This window comes from Natator depressus, chromosome 9, assembly GCF_965152275.1.
Source record: "Natator depressus isolate rNatDep1 chromosome 9, rNatDep2.hap1, whole genome shotgun sequence".
NCBI lineage: Eukaryota > Metazoa > Chordata > Testudines > Cheloniidae > Natator > Natator depressus.
In genome coordinates this window covers 78,298,894-78,324,444 of record NC_134242.1, presented here as the reverse complement: position 1 = coordinate 78,324,444, position 25,551 = coordinate 78,298,894, and the positions used below count along the sequence as shown (strand labels likewise).

General features: G+C 43.6%; 1 protein-coding gene across 3 annotated transcripts in view; it reads left to right on the top strand.

Moving 5' to 3' along the window:
* LOC141993592 (G-protein coupled receptor 83-like) overlaps positions 1 to 24,119 on the top strand; it is a 28,970-nt gene extending 4,851 nt beyond the window's left edge. Inside the window, exons 2-6 of one of the 3 annotated variants that reach the window (XM_074963142.1) lie at positions 2,210 to 2,557; positions 3,812 to 3,937; positions 4,680 to 4,813; positions 10,493 to 11,101; positions 23,410 to 24,119. In XM_074963142.1, the coding sequence (XP_074819243.1) occupies positions 2,261 to 2,557; positions 3,812 to 3,937; positions 4,680 to 4,813; positions 10,493 to 11,087 (1,152 nt within the window). In that variant the 5' untranslated portion in view covers positions 2,210 to 2,260 and the 3' untranslated portion in view covers positions 11,088 to 11,101; positions 23,410 to 24,119. Of the gene's footprint in view, positions 1 to 1,559; positions 2,558 to 3,811; positions 3,938 to 4,679; positions 4,814 to 10,492; positions 11,102 to 21,193; positions 22,452 to 23,409 lie in introns of those variants that run through there. The other 2 variants (XM_074963140.1, XM_074963141.1) reach the window with 2 other exon arrangements.
* The last annotated feature ends 1,432 nt before the right edge of the window (positions 24,120 to 25,551 follow it).

The following is a 25,551-nucleotide window of genomic DNA, read 5'->3' as shown; positions in this document are numbered from 1 at the left end:
CTTACAATAGTGAAGGCATCTGGTTTCACAGGCAGAGGGATACGCAAAATAACATCGATGCAACTTTTAAGTAGCAGGTGTGATGTGTCATTCCATATTCTTTATGAAAATATGTTTATGATATGAATGACATAACTGAGATGTACTTTATGCAAGATGGGTCATGTGAGAGATCATTGGAAAGGTTATGGTTTACTGAATACGATTATCCTATTTGTATGCATGTGCCATTTCTGTATCTGAAATTAGGAATATTGACGATGTATCTGTATTTCAACTATGCTACTTTGGGTGACGCCCACTGCCAACACTTCAGGTACAACAATGGAAAAGCCAGACAGTGCTGATGGCCCATCAACAAGGACACTGGACTGTAAAAAAGCTTAGTCTTCCTGTGAACCTGTGGGTCAGCCTGTGAAGAATGGCTACAGGGGCCCTACAGAGTCAGGTGGTCTTGTCACCTGATACTAAAACATTACCTGGGACTTCTTGTAACTTTCCACTGTAAGGGAAGCGGGGTCAAACTAGGAAAGAAAGCACTCCCACCTTATGCAAATCCTATTTAAGGGTGGGGAGTGAGGTAATCCAAGGTTGTTAGTTCTCCCTTGCTACGCCACCCAAGATGACTGCTGGAAACAACTAAGACTGAACAGGGGCAAAGAATTGGGCCCAGGCTGGAAGAGTGTCTGGCCTGTGAAGAAGATTATTAGAACCACATTTAGGGTGAGAATGTACATGTAACTAATTTCTTTAGTGTATTAAGCTTAGTTTGCGTGCTCTGTTTTATTTTCTTAGTAATCTGCCTTGTTCTGTCTGCTACCTCCTTAACTCCTTAAAATACACCTGTTATAGTTAAAAAATTATTTCTGGTTTATAATATAACCCAGTTTGTGTCATTTCAAATGGGGTGGGGGGAGAGAGAAGTTGTGTACACCCTCCTCCACATTGAGGGGAGAGGGGAATTTCATATAATTTGGGGTTTGTACTCCAAGGGAAGTGGACATCTGAGTGCTGGAGCAAGTCCCTTAAGCTGAGTCTTCCCAGAGCAGATCTGCAGATGGGTGTGGCCTTGCCTGTGTGTGTGTTAGAGGAGGTTTGAAGAGCCTGGCTCAGCTAGACAGGTTAAAGGGACCCATGCTGGCAGAACAGGTAGACTCAGTGATATCTCAGCGCATCAGGTGACTTCCCAAGGGGTCCAACCCGTCACAGCATGTAACACTTGTTGCTCTCTAATGTGTACATATAGCATATACATAATACATGATGGTGTGATATAGTTAAGTAATTCCTGCTAACAACATCTTTATGCCATACCTCCCCTGTTAGTCAGTAGCATCCAAAAATCTGTATTGCTTTCTGCTAATTGCAGGTCAGTTGCCAGAAATATCTGGATGTACGCTGAGAGGGGGGCTCAGAAGGTATTAGGAGTTACGATTTTGTGTCCAGGCCTCTAGCTGAAAAGATCATTTACCATCAAAAATGAAAGAGAGGAAGCAGAATTCACAGCAATTGTGTGGAAGAGAAAACAGCCTATAATGTTCTTCTGATATAATTCACAGGTTCTGAATACCCTCCGGACAATTATCATGGTTAGATGAAGATAACAGCTATTTGTGCACTTAAGGACAGTCCTGGAAATAGCTGTGCATTTCATTTCAACAGAAAAGAGTAAGGTGGTCAGAAATAAAGAATGAGGATGAACACAACAGTATCTCAGAAGGGCGAAAGAAGCATAAGTACAGCTGAGAACAAGAAGAGAAGCTGAAGTGGGAGTAGGACAGTGCCAAATGCTGTCCAAGATTAGCATTGAGCCGAGAGTTTGTTACAGGTTTGCTTCATGGAATTAGGGATTTTTTTCCACCCTGTCTTAGTGGCTAATGCAATTTTTACCACACGAAAGAGTTATGAGAGCCTGCAGTTCCTCACAATTCCTTTCCACACTGCACATCAGAGTTAAACAAGACCCTACTGCCTTTCTGATTGCACAGGAGAATTTATTGTGACCTTTAGCCGCTCTCTAATTTTACATTTTAAAGGCTGGCTTTACTCATGCTAGTCTCATAGAAAAGCAGCGTTGTCAAAGTCAAGCAAACAATCACTAACCACGCTTCCTGGAGCTGCAACTTAAACTGTGTCTGCCCTTAGCTTAACCCAGTTGGAAACCACAATGACTCGCCCCCTACATCAGTCGCTTCCCTACTTTCCCCAGGTCACAGGAGTTCTGGAGGAGTTTGACCATAGCTCTTCCTTGGCCAACCGCATGTCAATCTACCAGGCAGCCAACAGGACAGCCTTCAACTGGACAGACAGCGGGATTGTTGAGTGGGAGAAGTTTGCTGAGCTGGCCAAGTATGAACCAGAGTCCCAGAAGCCCACAGTGAAAGCTCTTCTAATCGTGGCATACTCAGTTATCATCATCATATCCCTGTTTGGCAACATGCTGGTCTGCCACGTGGTGATGAAGAACAAGAGGACGCACTCAGCCACCAGTCTCTTCATTGTCAACCTGGCAGTGTCCGATATCATGATCACTCTGCTCAACACTCCTTTCACTCTGGTAAGTGCCGCAAGCCGTGCTACTATGCCTGCCAAAAATGGAGCCAGGCATGGGCTTGGCCATCCAGCGCCATGTTTCATCTGGTGGCTGCACTCACTCGGGGCATGCTTCTGGGGCTAAGACTTGAACTGGGCACATTCATGGCCCACAGACAGCAGCTCTTCCAGGTAAGTAAAAGAGGGGTCTTTTCCCCCCCTCACCCCCACTTAGTCTTTCCAAATCCAAAATTAGTTCCAACAACATCACCTCCTAGTCCCTTTCATTGAACCACTAGAGTGCAATAGGGCTTGTATAGACTCCTCCATGGGAATTATTTTCTATGTATTCACAAGTGGGGGTGTGATTTACAGGCTCAACCCTTTAGAAGGCTCTAAACTAGTTGTGAAGCTCCTAGAAGTTACTGTTTAGCAAAATGTCTGGAATTTCAGTCTTAACCTTTACAAAAAGGCTAAGATTTTGTCAGGGATATTTTTAGTAAAAGTCACTGACAGCTCACAAGCAATAAAGAAAAATTCACGGAAGCCGTGGCCTGTCTGTGACTTTTACTAAAAATATCGGTGTCAAAATGTGGATCTGCGGGGCGGCTAGGAGCTCCCACGGGTTGGGTGTTGGAGATCCAGGGTCCCCCACCACCAATGGCTGAGACATGCAGGGGCCCCCACAGCCTGCAGCAGCTGGGGGCTGCAGGGTACCCCCGCCGCCCGCTGCTCTGGGGGCCCGTGGCATGCGGGAGCCCAGGGGTTCCCCCCTCACCTCCAAGCTTGGGGGCTCCCACTGCCTGCTGCAGCCAGGAGCTCAGGGGTTCCCCTGCCACAGCTGGAAGCTGGGAGGTTCCCACTCTGTGGCCGGGAACAGTGGGGTACCCCTACCACTTGCGGTGGCTTGGAGCTCCAGGGGCCACCAGAGTCAGTGGGGGTACCCCTTCAGCTCCCAGCCCCTGCAGCTCCCGACCACCGCAGGCTGAAGTCACAGGGGTCGCTGGAAGTCATGGATTCCATGACTTCCATGACCTCCGTGTCTAAGTCGTAGCCTTATTTATAAACAATTACCAAGGAGTTTCAGTGTCTAAAGTTAACAATAGTTTTCTTGGGCTTCAAAGGAAACCTGCCCCAAGTGACAGAGGGCACCATAAGGCTATGTATATTCTTGAGCTCTCCAGATGCAGTCTCAAGAGCGCCTCTGTTTGTTTTGGCTCAGGTACATGAACCACCGTGCCCTGCTGATGGTTTTGCTGGTTTGTTACATTCTCTGCAGGTTCGGTTTGTGAACAGCACGTGGGCCTTTGGAAAGGCCATGTGTCATATCAGCCGCTTCGTGCAATACTGCTCTCTTCATGTCTCCACACTCACCCTGACAGCCATAGCTCTGGACAGACATCAGGTACAGAATCCCCAGACTGGTGTAAGATTCCTTTGGCACAGGTGCTCCAAACCACAGTATCCCCTATCTAACCATGGGTAAGCAAAGGGGAGGCCAGAACTGAAATAAAATGGGGTGTCACAAGAGGGGGTGTCACATAGTCAGAGCTGAGAGGGGAGTTTGCATAGCATCTGCCTATGTTACTCTGACCTACAGCCATTGGTGTCAGCCTGTCACTTTTGCGAGCACTACCGTCATTACAAAATGTAGAGAGAAAAACTAGAAACGTGCAAACAATGTCCCTTCCCTGTAGAAAACTTGATCTTCAGACCCTGAAATTCTGCACAAATAATGTCAAAAAATAAAGAGCTCAGTTCACCTTGTGTGAAAATGCAAATTACCCAAGCTGGGTGTGCTCTGTTGCCCCAGTTACCGTGTGAGGCATTTCTTAATTTGATTTATTTAGAATAAACATCCTTTCAAGTGGAGATAATCTTACACAATTGTCACTGCTCAGTCATGGTTTAAGGTATGACGTAATTTCAAGACAAACCAGAGAAAATTGACTTGAAGGTACTCTTTGGTACCAGCTGTAGAGTTCTACGTTTCAGTTTTCTCTAGATCACTCTAAGTCGTTAGGCATTTCTCTAAGTATTCAGTTATTTTTCTTAAAAGCATTGGAACATGTGAAGAGAAGTATCAGTTACTGAAGGGACTTTTCTTTCCCAGTGAGATGACAGTCATTGTGAAGTCTCCATTGCAGGTTATTCTGAACCCACTAAAGCAAAGGATGTCGCTCACAAGAGGAATGCTGAGCATTTCTGTTATCTGGCTGATGGCAACCTGCTTCTCCCTGCCCCATGCAATCTATCAGAAGCTTTTCCAGTACAACTACCGGTAAGTTGCTCCTCTGCCCCCATGGCACTTTACACAGTCATTTACAAGAATCACTTCCCGCACTACTGAAATGTAGTTCTATTTCAGGTGGGAAGCTGGGCTGACATAAAGCAGGATAGTTTAGCCCAAGAAGTGACAATCACTGCATCCAACTGACAATGCACAGGGAGTTTTATATAGACAGAATGGCCCAGATTCTCAAAGGCATTTAGGCACCTAACTATCATGGATTTTAATGGTTGTTAGGTACCTAAATATCTTTGTGATTACCCAAAATGGAGTTTGGTCAACACAGCTGGTCCACTGTGAAACTTGGGGCCTTTGGAACTTTAGTGAGCACAAGTGCTCAGGGCCTTGGTTTTCTATCATCTCTAAAAGACTTAGAGCTACTGTGTGGTTTCTCTCAGCACTAGATTCACTGCTGGAGGGCTATTTTAGCTAGAAGGCAACTGTTTTCCCCATTTGCTTTTTTGTTCATAAACAGGACACCCCTGCCATCCAACAAACCCTATATTTTTGTGAGGGAAGGTGAAGGAGGCAGGAATCAAACTATCAAAAACACAGCACACATGTCTGGTACTTATATAGGCAAGGTTATACATGTCTAAGCCATGCATAGAGCTATCTAGCATCACTGAGGTACACAATAAAGACTTCCCTCTTTGATCAACAGAAGAGCAAACCTCAGCAAACTGAGCCACTCATTTACTCAGTGAGCGAGATCATCTCCCTTCAGCATCTTTGGTTTTATTTGTTTGATAAATCTAAACAAGAGGAGCCTCACTGAACACGTTAGGCACCTCTGACAAACACTTAAACACAATACATCAAAATAGAAGCAGCAGCCTCATAACACATGGCGGTGCTTTTTAAGGCGGTCTGGTGATTCTGCAGGACAATAAAACCTTTCTTGTTAATGCCCCTTTGCTTTGGTTATTTTGCTGTAAAGCGGAGGTGAAGAGTGCTGTTTGCTTGGCAAATGCAAAGGGGATCAAGTGAAACTTCAGATTCAGAGGAAGATTCACAAAGTTCCACAAGAAGGTGAAGATTCTGAGCTGGAGTTTGGCATAGCAAAATCCATAAATGTTTCCCTTCTTGCTCCATGGGGGGAGGGGAGGGAGAGTCCAAAGATATCTTGAAATTGGATGCAAGATAGCTAGTTATCTAGTCTGCCATGCGGAAGCTCAGACCCAGCAGTTGTCTCTTCTTCATTAAGCCTTAAACTACTTCTTCTCCCTTTATATGAGATTTCTTCTGACCCCAGTGCCCACAAAGTAGCATGGATCAGTACCAGGAAAAGGCATGTAAATCAAACTCAGGGTGTTACCTGCAACTGAGCCAACACACATGGGCAGAAGCTTTTGAGGACTTGATGTCGGGATCCTAAAGCCACGAAACATTGTATCATGGGGGCAGGATGGGGTGATGGATCCAGGGATCATTGTGCTCTGGGGCAGGGCCAAGATCTTAGGTACTACCTTAGTCCACTATTGACAGCAAGTTTGTGGTGCCAGCTAATGAGACTCTTTTCCTAACCAGTAAAGAACGGTTTCTTCGGGATGGATGCAGCCATGTATGATGCATCAAAACAAACCAGGTTTATTTTTTCCCCCATGTTCTCATTCAATACTGCTGGTCAGTAAATATCCAGGAGAACCCCACTGGAGCAAGACAGGATTGATAGTATCACAGCGAGCAGTATTGGCTGCTTGAGATTTCAGTCCCAAGGAGAAGAATGTGGAGGCTAAAATAATCAACATTAGAAAGATTTTCATCTTGCTTACAGAGCCCTCTGACTTATCTGTGCAAAAACCACACAAGATAGCCTTGGCGTTCTTCCTTGGCTCACAGCTACTTCCCTCCTATGAATGGACAGCAAGAGAGAGAGGACACAATGCTGTTACATCAAAACTATTGCATTAAGAATGTTGTCTAGAAAACCTTTAATACAAGAACCCATTTGTTTTCCCCTGCCTTGCCTCCTAATTTCTCACTCCCTTTTGGGGAGGGAGGAATTCATATTCAAGATGATATGTAGAATTAACATGTAAACAAATCGTCTCGGCCCGCCAGCGGCTTTCCCTGGTGGGCCGCGGGCCAAAGGTTGCCGATCCCTGCCTTAGGAAATACGTTGAGGTAAGAGGAATGCAAATTCTTCCCCTCTGAAGCCAACCTTTTGAAGATATGCCCTGGGGAGGGAGAGATTCTTTGTATACTTACTACCTGCCTCCGGAAACTCCAGTTCTAAGACTTCTGAACTGTATAAAAAGGGAACTGAATGTGTTATGAGTGGACACGTTGTGAGCTGAAGCTCTGATGAACTTGTAACAACAAGGATGCCCCTAGGGTGGGATATTAAAAGATGCACTTTCCAGAGCCCAAGAGAAAGTTAGAACGAACTCTAGTAAGCTTATTAGGTCCTTTTATTGGTTTTAATATGTTTTCTCTGTAATGCTTTGTACTGTAAGAATAAAGTAGGCTTGCTTAGAAAGAACTGTGTGGTAACTTATGTCTGTAGCAATTACAGTGTTATCCGTCTCTGAAGAGAAAGCAAGCAGGTGTCCTAAGGCAACCTGTCCATGCTGGGAATGACAGAGTGATGGCAATGGAACTGTCCAGCCTGGGAAAACACCAGTCAGAAGGGAGAGAGACACTTGTTTCCACTGAAGAGAGACAACACCTGGGGAGCTGGAAGCAGAGAGTGGATGCCCTGGCAGGACCACTGAGGGGGAATCCAAGTGCAGTCATAGGCACTGACTCTGTGGGTGCTCTGGGGCTGGAGCACCCAGGGGGAAAAATGGTGGGTGCTGAGCACTCACTGGCAGCCCCCCATCAGCACCTCCCCCTCCCCCCAGCACCTTCTGCCCACTGGCGGGCCCTGCCAATCAGCGCCTCCTGCTCCCTCCCAGTGCCTCCCACCTACCACAATCAGCTGTTTCACAACATGCAGGAGGCTCGGGGGCTGGGGGAGGAGTGAGAACGTGGCATGCTCGGGGGAGGGAGGGGCAGGAAGAGATGGGTGGGGCAGGGCTAGGCAGGGGTGGGGCCTTGGGGGGAAGGATGGAGTGGGGGACAGGGCCTGGGGCAGAGCCGGGGGTTGAGTACCCCCCGCACATTGGAAAGTCGGTGCCTGTGAGTGCAGTTGCCCTAAACTGTGACAGTCCTTTGTGGCCTTAAATTCTCTGTCTCAAAGTCTGCTTTCTCCATTTGCATCTACTTCCTTATTATCAAAAGTTTCCAAGTCCTAAAAATTCAAAATCCTTCTAGTTACACCCCTGACATTTGTCAGCTCCCCCTAGGCTTGCAGTCATCCCACATTCACAGCAGTCAGTTCTGGAAGGTCTTCTATTAATGGCATAATAGTCAGTGCAGGAGGTTGACAACAGGATATTAAAGATATTAATCAAACTGTGGAGAATAAAGTTGTCTGGCAGGGATTAAGAAGTCTTCAGTGACTGCAGCTGAGTACAGACAGCGGTAGAAAGAAGATGGGCAGAGAGAGACAAAGCAGAAGGGGAGAGAGACAGAAAAAGATGGGTTTAAAACACCCCCAGGAAATAAATGAGTGGGTCACCACCTCCCTTAATAGTTCATCAATTCCAGCTACATGTACTTATTTTTGGTCTGTGGAACGTTCAGTCCCTTCTGGTGGGGGGCACTGAGAAATTGTTTAACTTATATTAATAGATAGTTGCCTATCATACAGGGTTAGGTTAACAGGCAACACCTGTGAGTTTGGGGAAGCATGGGGAGTCATTAGGTGGAGCCCACAGCTTGGGATATTACAGAGACACACTCCTACCTTCTGTTTGTCCCTTTGGGGTTTGTGTGGGGAAGATGAGTAGGAGGGTTGTGTAGCATTCCTAAGAATTGTCTGATGGGGCTTTGTCCTTGCTTCTCTTGTCGACATCCTGCAGGGAACTCTCTTTTCTTTGCAGTTACTTGCTTTATGCTAGCCTTTGATATCTTGTTTATAAAAAATGGGTCATAAGAGTTTCTCTTTGCCTTATTGAGGGGACGTGAGGACCCATCTCATGCCATGACAAACAAAACTGCCCGTTTCTCCGCAACGGCTTCCAAGAGAAGATTTCAGTTTTCGTTAATAGGCCTTTCTTGTTTAGAATAATGCAACACTTCATGACCCCCCCGCCCAAAAAAAAAAAAAAAACCCATGTCATTCACTCTTGACAATGGAAATGTGGACCTCAATACAAGGGAGAGTGCATCATGGTGACAAAAAAGCCCATTAGGATACAAGGACCTGATTTAGTCTAACACTTTTCTGAAATGCTGCTCTCCTTGGCCAGGATGAGAACCTAACAGAATCAGATACCCAATATCTTCCACTTTGTGCGAACACTGGAATGATTGTACTGGAACTGCCCTCCCTTTGTATCATAATGCAACAGACTAATGGCCCATCCAATAGTGGCCAATGCTGGATGCTTCAGAGGGAAGTATAAATGTCCTACTGTGCCAGTGCTATGCTGTGACACCAGCTAGTAATCAGTTTACACCATAGATCACCATGATCACTTTTATCTTAGTGTAAAAGTAGATAGTATGAATATTATTATTGTGCATAATACTAATTTACACATGTATGATACATATATGGACCTGTATTTTAATTAAGCAGCATGGGCCATATTAATTCTTGGCGTAGCCCCACTAGCCGCTCTGCATCATTTACTTCTTCTGTAAAATGGTGATAATCGTGTTTACCCAGCTTTGCCAAGCACTTTGAAAGTGATGGGGAAAGAGGCCTATAGAAGTGCAACATATTCATAAACAGAATTACAATACAGGGATAGTTATATTCATTTAACACAGAGGGGTGATGAGGGTTTGATTAATATCTGCAAAGTGCTTGGAGATCATTGGTTGGAAAGCCTTACAGAAGTAGCATTTTCTTACTTTTCTTCAGCTCTGCCCAAACATACCACAATCAAAGTTGTACAGCACTCCCCTTCATGTGTGCATGCATGCATACACACTATTTTTACACTTCTGCGTACTGCATATTCAGTTTCATAATCTGTCCTCCATGATTAGCCTTTCCCACCCCCCAATTAACATTTATTATTTACAGCACCTGTAAGTGCAAGATGCTTGACAGACAAGTCATGTTTTCTGTCCCAAGTGGCACATACACACAAACAACAGAGGGGGATATGGAGAAGGAGAAGTGTCACAAATACAAGGCTAAGGGTAGTCAAGAATGCATACAAACATCTTGCAGTTACAATGTTACAGCATCTATAAGTAGTCACATCTGTAATTTATTTGTTTTTCTAGTGAGGGGAGGGGTGTTGGAAGTGGGGTGACATGAAAGACAGAGGTGGGAAGGTACTTCTTCCCCTTTGAAGGATATTAGTTACTATGAGCCAGGTATTGCCATCCTTCCATCTGGTAGTACTGTACTATGGGAGTAGTCAGATTGATTGCAATGGGGCTGCTTGCATATTAGGGTATGGTTCAGTGTACACAAGGATAGAAGATTTGGGTCCTATGGAAGCAGTGGTGGCAATACTAGCTCTGTGATGTCCACAAGTGCAGCATAAAGGCGATTAATATTGTGGCCTGAAAGTCCCACACTGGTTTGAGGAAATGCAGGAATTTACAGGAAGGTTTTTGTGGCCACATACTATATAAATACTTTTTTTTTTGTTTTGAAAGGGAAGCTACTGTCCGGAGTTTGTGTCTTCCTGATTTTCCTGAGCCTGCAGAGCTGGTGTGGAAATACTTGGACCTTTCCACCTTCCTCCTCCTCTACCTCTTGCCCCTTTTGATCATCACCATCACCTACACAAGCCTGGCCAAGAAGCTGTGGCTGCGCAATGCCATTGGGGACATCACCAAGCAGCAATACATCATTCACCACAAGAACAAGAAGAAGAGCATCAAGATGCTGGTGTTGGTTGTGGTGGTCTTTGCTGTCTGCTGGTTCCCACTCAACTGTTATGTAGTGCTCATCTCCAGCCTTGGCATCAAGACCAAAAACTCCATCTACTTTGCTCTGCACTGGTTTGCCATGAGCAGCACTTGCTATAACCCCTTCATCTACTGCTGGCTGAACGAGAGCTTCCGCTCAGAGCTCAAGTCCTTACTCAGCATGTGCCAGAAGGTGCCTCAAACACAGGACAACGTGTTGCCCGCTGTGATCATGGCCTATCGAGAGGCATGGATCGAGCAAGCCAGGTACAAGCAGAGGCCTTCCTCACAGAGCATTCGCTCCACCACAAATGTGCAGACAGTCAACACAGATTTGTGAGTTGGAGAGTCAAGGTGAGTTCAAAAGGTTTGGTGGCAAGGGGCTTTATTTATGATGCATCATTCGTGTCAATAGGTTGAGAGGGGAGTTTTAGTAGAGGAGCGAAGTATGCCAGGAAATGAGAGATCATGGATATTGTTGATCCAGAGGCATAACGTGAAAAGGGAGATGTGATGGGCTATGCCAGGCCTTCACTGCCCCCTGCTGTGGGTATCACTGGCCTGGTAACCCCCTGTCTAGAAAAGCCACTCAGGCTCAGATACTAACAAGACTTGATCCTCCAGTGGCTTGAAGGGTCAGGCAATGGCCAATCAGGAGCCACCAGGTGAGTTATGAAGGCTTTCCTGCTTTATCTAAGGGAGAGTGTGGAGTGAAATGGGGACAAAAGAGGAGCTCCTTAGTCTGACTCAAGACTAAACATGCTCAGTTTTTTCAGTCTGTCCTTTTTTATCATTTGTATTGCTCTCCTCTGGACTCTTCAATATGTTCACATCTTTCCTAAAGTGTGGCTCCCAGAATTGGACACAGTACTCCAGCTGAGGCCCTCACCAGGACTGAGTAGAGTGGGATAACTACCTCCTGTGTCTTATATACAATACTCCTGGTTACACCCCCCAGAATATTAGCCTTTTTCACAACTACATTGCATTGACTCATATTCCATTTGGATCCATTATAACCCCCAGGTCCTTTGCAGCAGTATCACTTCCTAGCCAGTTACTCCCCATTCCTATTTGAAGTAGAATGGTGTTCAGCTCACTGCCACTGACAGATGCCTCCTCAAGCCAGGGGTGACGGATTTTTCCTAAAAGTGGAGGGACCACGAAGCCCTGCCTCCTCTTTCCCTGATGTCTCGCCCCCACGGCCAAGCCAGAGGCCGGAACCAGGGCAGGGAGCTTGGGCCTCTCTACCTGCCTAGGGTGGGGGGGCCCACGAGCAGCCCCCAGTCCAGGTTCCCACTCCCCGGGCCTCCTGCCTACGGCAGATGGAGGGTCTGCAGCTCCCCTCAGCTGCACACATGGCTCTTACCCCACTCTGGTTTCCGGCCTGGCCTGGGGGTGCGGACTTGGGGGCCAATGAGCCACAGCTGGGCCATAATAAGAGCCATGCAGGCAACTGTGGGGAGCTGTAGACCCTCCAACTGCCATGGGATTTTCACTCCCAACTCTTCTGGAAAGTGCATAGGTAGTCTCATAACTGCAAATAGTTAAACGGAATCCAGCAATAAGCTCTGGTGTCAACCTTTTAAGAAAGACGTTGAAATAATAGAAAGAAGAAAATGCAAAGAAGAGCCACAAAAATAATTTGAGGGCAGGAAAAAATGCTTTTCTGTGTGATTCAAGGAGTTCAATCTCTTTACTTTGACAAAAAGAAGAAGAGATGAGCTGATCAGTGTATGAGTACCTTCAGGGGAAGAAACATACTAGGTATTAAAAGGTTCTCTAAAGAAATGCAAGAGAAGGCCAATGGGTAGAAGTTAAAGCCAGTCCTACTCAAATTAAAAATAAGGCACAAATATTTAATAGAGAGGGTGATTAATTCTTGGAACAAACTATCAAAGGATGTGGAGATTCTCCATCTCTTGAAGTCTTCACATCATGTCTGGATGCCTTTTGGGAGCTATGCTTCAGTCAAACTCAAGTTATTGGTCTCAATAATGGATGAATTTCTATGGCCTGTCCTATGCAAGAGGTCAGACTAGATGATCTAATGGCCCCTTCTGGCCTTCACATCTATGAATCCAGCTCACTCTCCCAGTACAACGTTGGCTCTGCATATCTAACAAGAGTAAAAGCAGACAGAACTGATTTTGGCAGCAACGTTAGCAGTGAGCAGGTCCATGGACTGTGGGTCATTATTACATAGCAACTTTTCAGAGTGGAACTGCACTTTAATATTAGGTCCTAGTCTGATTTGTTATCGTCTGGGATTTTTTATAACATTAATTGAGTGAATGGATGTACATCGGCACTTAAGCTAGATTCCATGAATGTTTTCTCAGGACTGTAGCATTTATTAACTTAACAGTTATAGGACTCTGTAGCGTTACTGAATGTTACATCATAGTCTCAGTTAAACAACCGAGTTTACAGGAGCACAGCAAGAGTAAGGATTTTATTTTTTCCTTGAAAAGATTAATCTGACTATGGTGAAGCAACCATTAGATAGAGGGAGCTGCAGAGGGAGGAAAGGAGAGGGAGAGTCAGGGTGATAGAGTCAGGAAAGAAGGAAAAGATTTAAGAGCATTCAAAAAGAAGGAAAATTTTTTTGCCTGTCTGACACCTAGAGGCAGCATGGTTCAGCAGACAGGTCACTGCACCGTGATTCAGGAGACTTGGTTTCTATTTCCAATTCCCCTCGTTGGACAGGCAAGGGACTTCCCCTCTTTATAACTCTGTCTTGTCTATTTAGACTCCAAGCTCTTTGGGCAGGGACTGTCCCTTGCTATTCATTTATACAGTGCCTTTGTCAATGGGGCCCAGATCTCGATTGGGACCTCGAGGCACTACCATAGTCTATCTAAGTAGCAATAATAAATACAGACATTTTTCTCAGGGCGTGTCTACACCTACCTCTGGAGCGATCGATCCAGCAGGGGTCGATTTATCGTGTCTAGTGAAGACGCGATAAATCAACTGCTGAGCGCTCTCCCTTTGACTCCAGTACTCCACCGGAGCGAGAGGTGCAGGCGGAGTCCATGGGGGAGTGTCAGCAGTCGACTTACCGCAGTGTCTTCACTGCAGTAAGTAGATCTAAGTACGTCATTCATGTAGCTGAAGTTGCGTAACTTAGATCGATCCCCCCCAGTGTAGACCAGGCCTCAGTGTACGCAGGGATTAAGGGTAATTTTTTAAATTTGGTGCTGCATACAAATACTTACTGCCTAATGCAGATAAACCCTGCCCAAGGCAATTAAGCTCTGTTCCCGAGTCCCTTGGCTCAGAGGAATACATTGTTCTCAGAGAGATATTCTTTTCTTATGTGAACGTCAGTGAAATAAGAATTATTCCAAGAAATACTAAACATTTCAAAACTACATTCAGGACTCATTTAGCAGACAACAGAGCAGGAAGACAGGCTGCAGTAAACTAAGTGTCTCACACCAGGAAACTTAGGTTAGCAAATACCAATTCACTTCTGTTAACTACTGAGAATAGGTTTTTGAAGTTTTTATTCAAGGAGGGCGTGCATTAAACTGAAGACTTTCTCTGGCAAACATCCCATTTTACCTAGTATCAATAAGGCAATAATGGGGGAATTATATTGTACCAGGCCAAAAAGTCCAAATCAGTCTGAACTACAGCATCCTCCATGGACATAGCCTTAGCCAGTAATGTATTGTAACCACAGGAGGAGGTAGTATGGTCCAGTGGATAGACAGGGTACATCCCTGGAAGTCAGATGACCTGAGTTTTAATCCAAGCTCTGCCATTGCCGCGTTTCTTGACTTTGGAACTGGAATGTGATAGAGAGCAAACCCCGCAATAAACCAGAGAAATAACAACCTCTAATAAACGAGCTTTAAATTTTTAGCAGCATCAGAGTTGAGCTCATGGCTTGAAAATGTATGGTGGGTCACATGCACCCAGTGAGTATATCAGAAATATTTTTTAAAGACAATTCTTTTTGGAAGGAGAAGTCTCCCCCTTTAGATTGGGAAAGGGTAGGGGACAGAATGAAATATACTGGTAGAAGAGAGGGACAATGCTAACCAAAGACAAATACATAGAATATCTGGAGGGGGCTCAGTTTTCCTGACACTAGTTCATTCTCCAAACCTGGGGACTTTTCTCCTTTTGATTCTTATATATTTAACCTCTAACCATAGAACAAAAAAGTTATCTTTCTAGTCTGAAATCATACCCTGCAAAACCTATTGTTTGAATCCACTAGCTTGGAGCCTTCAGAGGTCAAATATTATTTGACCAATTTGACAATGTAATCAGCAAAGGAACTTGCTCTAGTGAAGGATAAGCTATGGTAATGGGTGGTTTAAAACTAAAGATGGGGAAAGTAGATGAGGATTCTTCAGGTAATGGAGTGGAAGAGTAAAGCCAGAACTAGAAAACTGATCCCCCCCCCTTAAGTATTTGACCTAAAGCTTTTCTAAGGCCCCCAAACTGTGTAAATGCCCTCTACTGTCCAGGGAATCCTTTTCCAGTAGCTGACCCCATGTCATAATCCTCTGATTGGGAATATATTTTATCAAAGGCCTTGAGGCTGTTTAATTCAGCTGATAGTGACAGGGCTCAACATCTGTCTCTTGTTCAATGTTCTTTAAATGGCAGTTCATCTTTGTTCTTCTTAATAAGTCTGCCTGCTGAAGACTCTTAATAAACAGCCTACAAGATTGTATCAGTGAAGTGCCCGGGTTTCAAGTGCAATCTGCTAAATTATAAATCCCGAATGAGAGTTTCATTAGGAAGGGTTATTAAAAAAAGGAGAGTATTGCAGATAGAGGGTGAAGCAGATAATGTTTTTATATTAGCAAAGATAGTTTTGTTTGTTTTACCCTCCCCGAATTAAAGTTCACAGGATGGCCCAACTGTCCGGCTGTGTACAAAATCGATCACACCACAAACTGATCACTTCACTGATCACAATGCAAAGTCGTAGCTGAAAACAAAATGGAAGAATATTTTCCCAACATGTCAACAGGCAAAGGGAGGGGCTTTTGCCATATGCTGCAGCAGTAAAATTAGAAGGAACACCTGTAATTTCTCTCAAGTGTGACCTGAAAGAACTCCTTGGAAGGCAAGGTCTAAGACCACTGGATCCCAGCGGACAACATTGCTTGTACACCACAGAGTCATAAAATTCAAGGCCAAAAGGGACCAGCACATCATATAGTCCAATCTCCTATCTATCACAGGCCACCAACACTGCCCAGCACCTACATGCTAAATCCAAAATGGAAATTAAACCAAGGTATTAAAGCCTTCAGGAGACAAAACCATTATGTGCCACAGAGAATAGGAGGGATTGAGGTGCACCATGCCTACAAATAAAGCACAGAATATTCCTTTATCTTCTGATATGGACACAGTGCTAACTGAATGATAAAAATACCAGTTAATGAATATTTTTGTTAATTCAGACAACAAGTTTGGGTTCACTGTGATTCATGAGGTCCTGTTATTACCACAAATATTCAGATGGCCACCACGTGAAAACATTCACATATCCTGAACATTTTGCTGATTTTAACAGAGGATTATTCTTCTGAAAATCCATACCTGACAAATATGTTCATTATTTCTCATTCTTTAGTGCCTTGCTTCAAAAATTTTCAGTCCTCCATCATGGCACAGAAACAAGATCGTGTGACATAGAATACAGACTAATCTAAGCAAACATTTCACAAACAACTGTGACAGGAACCCTAGGGTGCAGCCTAGGACTGTAAGACTGCAGTACCCCCTTAACTCTCCAGCCTAGGCTGTCTCTCACAATGCTTTGCTCGTGACAAACAGCAAACCCCTCCAGGTGCTGTTATCACTCAGCACGACCGCATGTGGAGCCCCACACCCAGCTAGATTGCATGAATGCTCCCAGAGCCACTCATGAATCACACAGAGAAAGGCACCAGCCAAATCCCCCCAGCTCTCTTGTCCTAGTCTCTGGGGATCTAATATCTGGGCGATTCCCCAACTCACAGCATATTTTAGTGACAACCATACACCACATTCTCATAACTTCATATGGATTAATGATATACATATTTAGATGGAACAGTGGGTTTCAGCAAATCATAAGCTTTCCCATGATACCTCACATGGCATGCTTTATATGCAGTATCACAGTTATATACAAATGATGAATATGGGGGCTAGAGGGCACTCCCCTGGGGTGTAGAGTGTCACAACAGCCAAAAGTCAATGGGAGTTGAGATTTTAACTACCATGTGTGCCTTTGAAAATCTCCCCAAAGCCAATTAATATATGACTATTAAATCTGTTCAGATACCCTTTAAAATGACCCACCAAGATGCGCATCCGCCTAAAGTGGGTAACCTTGGTATCTGAGCACCTTGTTGTAACCGTTGTCATTTCTTTCCCCACCCCTCTGTACAGTTTGTTATCCCCACTGATCACATTATATCTATTATGAGATCTAACTTCTTTGGAGCAGGGACCATCGCTTTCTATACGTTCTGTAAAAGTTCCTATCTTGCTTTGGGGTACTATAAAATAATCATAGCAACAACACTAATATTGACATCTTTCATGTGAAATATAGAACTGGGGATCTGACTAGTTGTGGTTCTTAAAAGAACCACCATATGAGCACTCTTTGTAGGCAATGGGGTGTTGGCCTCAGTCCTCTGATCAAATTCAAATTCCCATGTTTATGTTGCCCCTGCCCTAAAAGTCCTTCTTGTCGTTAAACTACAGAAGTTATTCTTCACTACTCTTGCTTAATACTATTAGGCAATATTGCTGGCATAGAATGGCTTCTGTGGTCCACCCAGAAACAGCTTCCATTTCAGTGAGTAATCCTTATACAGAGTCAATAAAGTGACTTGGGATCCTTCCAGCTGAAAAGATTCTATGGGAATGCAAGTTATTCTGTTATCCCTGTCAGCTGCATGGGTATTGGAAGACATTTGATGCCTCTTCTAAATTTATTTTCTTGCCCCCTTTTGATATTCCTTACTCTTTTTGAATTGCTTCATGTTTACTTCTGAAGGAATAACATATCCCTCCTCATATGAGTGGGTTGTCTACTTTGTTTCCCTCTGGTTTGCCAGCTCTCTGCCATTACACTTGGCCACCTCTTCCCTGGATCTGTTGCCAAGAGCAGCTCTTCTTTAATTGCTGAGATTGCTTCCCTAGATGAGCATATGTTAATCACTGGCTCTGTTAAATCATGATAATTACTTTGCTGTCTGTAACAGTAATTATTGATGCCTGGATGAGATTCGGAACTCAACAGGCTTTCCCCATTGCCAGAGGCTTCTGTGTCACTTGAAGGGTTCCCATTAATATAGCAAAGAAAGAAGACACCGATAGCAGCAATTCTCTCGCATTAGGTTAATGATAGAATGTGTGACAGAAAAAGGGTATGCCGGCTGGTTTGACTGGCAAAGTCAGAGTGGCAAGAAATTGTATCTATACTAAACTCAACTGCATGGCACTAGACTTATAATAATTTATGTGTCCTTTTTATTGGTCTAAAGTTCTAAAAAGTACATGGAATCTGCCCTTGCTAGAACACAGACTAAGGCCTGAATCAACAAAGTACTTAAAACACATGCCTAACATTTAAGCATATGACTTCAGAGGGACTAATCATGTGCTTAAGTACTTTACTGAATTGGGGTCTTAAGCAACTTTGTATCAAAAATCAAGATGCTCTACTGTTGGACCCAAAAGTGAATCTCTAAGGCAAGGATTGTAATTTACTGTGTTTGTCTGGCACATAGCAGAATGGGGCTCCAAACTGGCTGGGCTGTAGGCGTTACTATATATAAATGTTTCATAATAACAATAATAATCTTCTTTTACTGTTGGTAGCAGTCTGGATATTTTCTTTCAGACTTCCAGTGACTAAAGATGGGGGTGCTGTGGCATTACACCAGGCTCAGAGATTCCAAGGCCAGAAGGCATCATTAAGATCATCTAGTCTGGTTTCCTGTATAACACAGGCCATTGAATTTCCCCAAAATAATTTTAAAGCATCTCTTATAGAAAAATATTTAAGCTTGATTTTAAAATGGTCAGTGATGGAGACTCCACCATGACCCGTGGTAAGTTGTTCCAGTGGTTAAATACCCTCATTGTTAAAAGTCTGAGTTTGTCTAGCTTCAACTTCCAGCCATTGGATCATGTTATACCTCTCTTTGCTAGATTGATGAGCCCATTATTAAATATTTGTTCCCCTTGTAGGTACTCATAGACTAATCAAGACATCCATTAACCTTCTCTTTGTTAAGCTAAATAGATTGAGCTCTCTGAGTCTATCCCCGTAAGGCAAGTTTTCTAATCCTTCAATCATTCTTGTGACTCTTCTTTGAACTCTCTTCAATTTGTCAACATCCTTCTTTAAGTATGGACACCAGAACAGGACACTGTATTCCAGCAGCCATCACACTAGTGCCAAATACAGGATTCCCCTGTTTATGCATCCATGGATTGCATTAGTCCTTTTAGCCACAGTGTCGACCTGGGAGCCCATGGTCAGCTGATTATCCACCATGATGCCCAAATTTATTTGACAGTCCCTGCTTCTCAGGATAGAGTCCTGGATAGTTATTTCAGGTGGGAAAGATGGCGAGACAAATCCAAGGACTTTCTCTGATCATGATTGCCATTCATTTAGAGTTGGGTGCCCAGTTTTGGCCAAGTACAAGTGACCTTCTTGGCCAAGGGACAGAGCTTCTTTCTAGGTGATACAGTGCAATAGGGCATAGACGTTGAGGGAAGCAGGCAGCTCTGTAACATAGCTATCAGGCTTTTCAAATGGAGTTTTGGGGTGGTGGGGAGAGGAGTTCGAGGAAATTTGTGTGATCCGGACATTTTCATGCTCTGTAGATATAGTTCTGAGTTCTTTGACACTTCTCAGTGATAAAACATCTAGGCAAATGGGTGATTTGGTGAATTAGTCATTGGCAAGCAAACCCCAGAACCTCCCCTCCTATTCCCCAGTTTCACTAGAAGGCAAGCCTGTCACATTGTAGGTTTGGTGAACTGTCTGTTCCAGGGAAAATTTTGGAGCACAGGCTGATGTGAGTCAATATGTGAGGATTCAGGAGAGATGTGTCTAATGACCAATTAACAGCATGGATTTATTAACACTAGCTCAAGCCAAATGACTCTAATGGCCTTCAGCATAATTACTGATGAAACAGATAATGGGGAATGTGCCACAGAGGATATTTGAATTTCAGAAACACGTTGTTATATAGTCGCACTACGTAGCAAACAAAGATGCAGGAAAAACACCAGCTAGATAAAGAGAACTCACCATGAATTAGAAATTAGCTGATGAAGGAGAAACAATATAGTCATTAACTGTAGCCCTTCAAATGTGAAACAGTACCAAAGGCCTGATTCAAAGCCCACTGATGTCAATGGAAAGATTTTCATTGATTTCAATGGGCTTTGACTCAAGTCCCAAGTATCACAGAGGTCACTATAGGAAACCACACTGAATTTTTCATTAATGATCTAGAAGAAGGTGTAAATGTAACCGTACTTAGAGTTGCTCCCACCAAGATCAAAGGAGGGGAAGCAAACAGACAAGCAGCTCAGAAGCAAACTGCAAAGAGATTGAAACAGTGATTTTGGCCCTTTGCAAACAAATAAATAGGTCCCCTTTGCAGCGAAGAGTGAAGTGAAAGCTTTTCTCTCAAGTCAGGACAACTTGCTCTGCAGCTCTCTGGCTGAAAGGTAACATGTCTGCTTCCTTCACATCATATATTTAACGACACACACGTAATTTCAGCAGGTAAGCAACATTTCTGAACTTCCTGCACTTTGGATGAAACCCCAATTGGAAACCTCTGAAGGACACAAAGGCAGATTTATAAAACCAAATGTAATTTATTTCAGACACTCTTTAAAGAAGCTAAGCTCTAAGGGATGGTCTTCTAGCTTTGAAGGCTCGGATATAGCAGAAAGCCAGATGAGCGGAACCCATTCAAAGCCTATTCCCTCACTCACTGCTGTGGCATATGGTTCCAGCTTTCTGAATAAAGTGTCATTTTCTTTCTGAATTTGTCCCATTGAAATCCTTCCATCCTTTTCATTCTTCTCTCACATTGCCTGTCTGAATCTGCTGCACATCGTTCCAGGCCTTAGCATTCTCCTTTTTCTTTTGACAGCAGATATTTTTGCCAGTGGTTTGCTTATTAATCCTGTATTTTACCTTTCATCACCTGGTCTAGGGCTGTGACAGAAGATAAAGCATATTCTTGTCTTCTTGATTGTTGCCTCAGTGCCTAATCCTCCTACTAGTGTGTGAAGGGCTTAGATACAACCCGCTGGGGGGAGGGGAGAGAGTTCTCCTGGACCCATTCCTGACAGCTTGCTCAGCTGCAGATCAGGATATTCAATTCAAGTTTTTTATGAAGCTGTGTTTTGTTGTTTCTTTGTGTTCTTTAGCACCTATTCCCCGAAGAGGGTTCATGGCCTTCAGGCTCACCGAGATACTAAAATAAACTAAAAAAGCCCTGAGAAAAATAAAATCTGTCTGACGACACAGGGATGGATGGATGGACTGACTGCAGTATCTGGGCCCAATCCTGCTCTCACTGAAGGCTGTGGGAGAAGAGAGAGAGAAAGTTCAACACTCTACTCTCAGCTGACTAGTACCAGCTACTGGAAGGTCCTTCTGCCATGATTCAAGACTCTATTTTCCCACCTCGATAAGGGATGGCTGGACAGCCCCAGTGCCCACCCCTGTAGCAGAACACTGTTCTTACTTCAAACATTACAGTGCTCATGTTCAGCACGTAGCTATCAAAGTTGTAATAAGTGGAGCTTTTCTTTTTTCCTTTGTCATACAATGCACAGTCAGTGTGTGGAATTCTTTGCCAGAGGATGTTGTGAAGGCCAATACTATAACAGAGTTAAAAAAAAAGAAGTAGATAAGTTCATGGAGGATAGGTCCATCAATGGCTATTAGCCAGGATGGGCAGGAATGGTGTCCCTAGCCTCTGTTTGCCAGAAGCTGGGAATGGGAGACAGGGGATGGATCACTTGACGATTACCTGTTCTGTTCATTCCCCCTGGGGCACCTGGCATTGGCCACTGTCATAAGACAGAATACTGGGCTAGATGGACCTTTGGTCTGACCCAGTATGGCCATTCTTATGTTCTTATGAAACTTGTAAGAGGGTTTAGTTCACTTTCATTAATAACTCCTACCCAAACCCCAGCTCTGATTGATGCAGATATCAGCACACATTCATTAGGACACTTCAGAGCATTTGGTTATTAATCTAGTCTCAGGGGACACCTTTCCCCATAACAAAACCAACACAGATTGTCATGATTAGCAGCCTGCGCTTAGTCATTTCAGAGATAGTTTATGACTGAGATGCATTGGTAAAGCTGTGTAGGGGGTATGAGGATTGGAATAGAACTTAACTGCAGTAAGATTCATGGACAGTGCTAATGGTGTGTGACCAGGACTGGAATAACTGGGGTCCAGAATTGGCATCTAAACCATGCTGATTGTCACAATAGAAATGCCATGGACTAAATTTGAGTAAGTAGAACTGAAGCTTACTGGGAGGTATGAGTGAGGGAAATTTGCATAGCATCTGTCGTCTAGAGCTTGGATAGCATCTATTCCTGGCTCAAGACATTGCTATTGTTCCCTTTTTAAATTGACACCACAGTTTCCCCCCAAATTAAAACAAAAAGACAAACCTCCCTCACCACCCCTTGTACTAAATGAATCTTCATTTCTACATAAGAAAGTGCATTTAAACAATATTTGGCCTTAATATTTGCAATTTGCTCTCCTACTAGCCAAGCCTGACCTCTACTTCCCATTTCACCTGAACCAAACTACTTGCACAGCATGGTGTCATCGTGGAACAAAGAACTTACCCTCAAGTGCAGCTTTCCGATATTCTATGTACTCACAAATAAGTTCCTCTTGTTGAGCCCTATGGGAAATGTGGGTCTGGCTTTGCGATAGGGAAATCTGTCTATTTAAGAGACTGTTGGTTTCTTTTAAAGACTGGTTGATTTCTAGGACTGGCTTCATTGAGTGTCTATAGCAGATATATGACAATACCTATGTTCCGGACATTGGACCAATGGTCTATCTAATGTGGTTTCCTGTGGCCAGTATGAGATGCTTCAGGGGAAGTTGCATAAAACCCTATAAGTGACAATTATGGAAAAACCTGCCCATAAAGGAAGTTTTGTCTTAAGTCTTCTAAGTTAGTGATTGGTTTATGCCCTGAAACATGAAGGTTTATATCCCTTCTAAATTTTATATTCTATCTAGTGTATCTTTGGAGGCTTTTGTTATATGTATAAAATGTCTAGTCCTGTAAACCTCTGGGCTTCAGTGATAGCTGTGTGCACAATATGACTGCTGTTCGAGTTCACAGCAACAGCTCACAGCTTCATTGAGAAGCGATGGCTGGGAGAAGAGTATATCTACCCTCCAGATCTTTGGCCTCCACCTGTAAGAGAATTTCAATAGCTAATCAATAGCCTAAACACTTGTCAACTTACCTGTCTGTATTGTTCTTGAATCTGTGTATATGGCCTTCTTGTTGTGAAAAGGGGGAAGAAGAGGGAGGGAACCCCAAATATTTGTCACTAACAATTGCAGCTTTTATTTTCTACTCACTCAGGATGAATGAATTTTGCATCTCTTGTGGGAAGTGCCATGTCAAGCAACACTCAAAAGGAAGCACAGGAGAGATCAAAGAGCAGAATTACATTTTTGATCATGGGGTTTGGAGAGGAGGGAAGAGAATCTAAAAATATACACCCATTCGGAGGAGAAATAAATGGAATAAAAAGAGAAAAAGATTCCCTTCAAAAGTTCTCCTCACTTTGTTCCCTGATTTTTTGGACCTTTTCACAAATCACAATGAAACTATTTAGAACTTTATAAAAATGTTTGACAAGAGCTGTGAAACAAGGAAACAGATGTTTCTCCCTTTTATTGTGACTTTCAACCTTCACATTTCCAGTAAGGATCTTGTGCTTATCTGAGTTATTGATCTGTCCAGATGTAACTTTTTATTTTTTCAAACAAAGCCAGTGTTGGAGATTAAAGCATCAGGGTCCCGTCTGCTCTGTAGTGACTGTAAGTCCCCCAAGGAAGATGGATTTCCTGCATCTCGCTGCTGTCATGACTGTGTGATGTTTCCTAGTTACCTCTTGGTCACTTGTGCATAATGACATGGAGTTTCTGGCACAGTAAGAACCCAGCTGATGTTCAAAGCTCCTGGAAATGTTTCCTCATCATTAGTCTGGGATTTTTAGTTAATAAAAACAGATAATAAACTGTGTTCCTCGTTGGTCAAATTGTGCAAGGAAAATGGGCCTTAGAACAAATAGAAAGTTTGTATGTGTTATGTGAAATGAATAAAAAGATGTCACATCCCGAAGTCTGTCTATGAATGTTAAGTTACAGGCGGAAGAAAAAAAACAAACAAACTGTGGGATCATCCAGTTCAGCTCCCAGGCGCAAGTCTGGATGGCCCTATACAGAACAGTTTCTAGCAAAATTATGGCTCATTCTGGGTAATTTCAAATGAATAAATTTATAGCCAGTATATGCCATTAAAAATTCAACATTTGCCACACAATTTCCCCCAGTTTTGTGTTCTGAAAATGGGGTTGAAATTAATATGGATGTGTATTTTCATTGGCATTTTCAGATACATTTTAATGATGTCTGTCATGAGAAATTTTAAAAGGATCCTGTTGGAGTAGATACCTAATTGATTTTCAGTGGAAGTTGAGTGGCTCTCTGCTTTGAAAAGCCCAGCCTTAGAATCTAAAGTAAAATTACGTTCTCTGATTATAGCAGTTGGAGGATAGGTGAGATGTTGGATTGAAAGTACTCTACAATCTCCTTTTATGTGTGTGAGACATACTGGGGCACAATCCAGACTAGTGGGGGGATTGTGTTACCTGTGCTCTGTAACCTGGGGTGCCCTTTATCATGCTCTGCTGTTGTAGCCTCCAATCTGGACTGCTCACAAACAACCTCCAGCATGTAAGTCACTCCCAGCTGTGTCTGTGTGTACTGCAGTCATCCAAGCCACACCTTGGCTCTCACCAGCCTTGGTTATGCTGCAGGGCAACCTCAACACACACCCAGTCTTCCCCCAGCAATGTTTGTCCTGTACTGCCCAGCTCTCTCCTCAACAGTACAAATGTACTACGTCTGTTATTCCTTTATGGGAATAGTATGCCAGTTTATTATTTTAAATAGTTATCCAGACACTTCAATTTAAACGCACTGGATTAGATTAAAACAATGAAACAAGTTTATTAACTACAAAGACAGATTTTAAGTGAGTACAAGTAATGAGGCATAAAAGTCAGAAATGGTTACAAGATTAAAATACTTACTGGTACTTAACTTAAAAATTATATTAGATTCAAAGCATCCTAGCCTTCAAAGAGAAGTTTCATCATCACATGCTTTCAGCAGTCTTACTGACCTAACTCAGTCAGGACCCCTCCCCCAGAGTCCAGCGGCTGCTTCCTTTGTCTTTTCAGGTGCAGAGAATGTGATGGGCGGGGGGGGGGGGTTACTTGGGGTGTTTACCACTTCTTTTTATAAGAACAGTCATACTGGGTCAGACCAAAGGTCCAATCTAGCCCAGTAGCCTGTCTTCTGACAGTGGCCAATGCCAGGTGCCCCAGAGGAAATGAACAAAACAGGTAATCGTCAAGTGATCCATCCCCTGTCTCCCATTCCCAGCTTCTGGCAAACAGAGTCTAGGGACACCATCCCTGCCCAACCTGGCTAA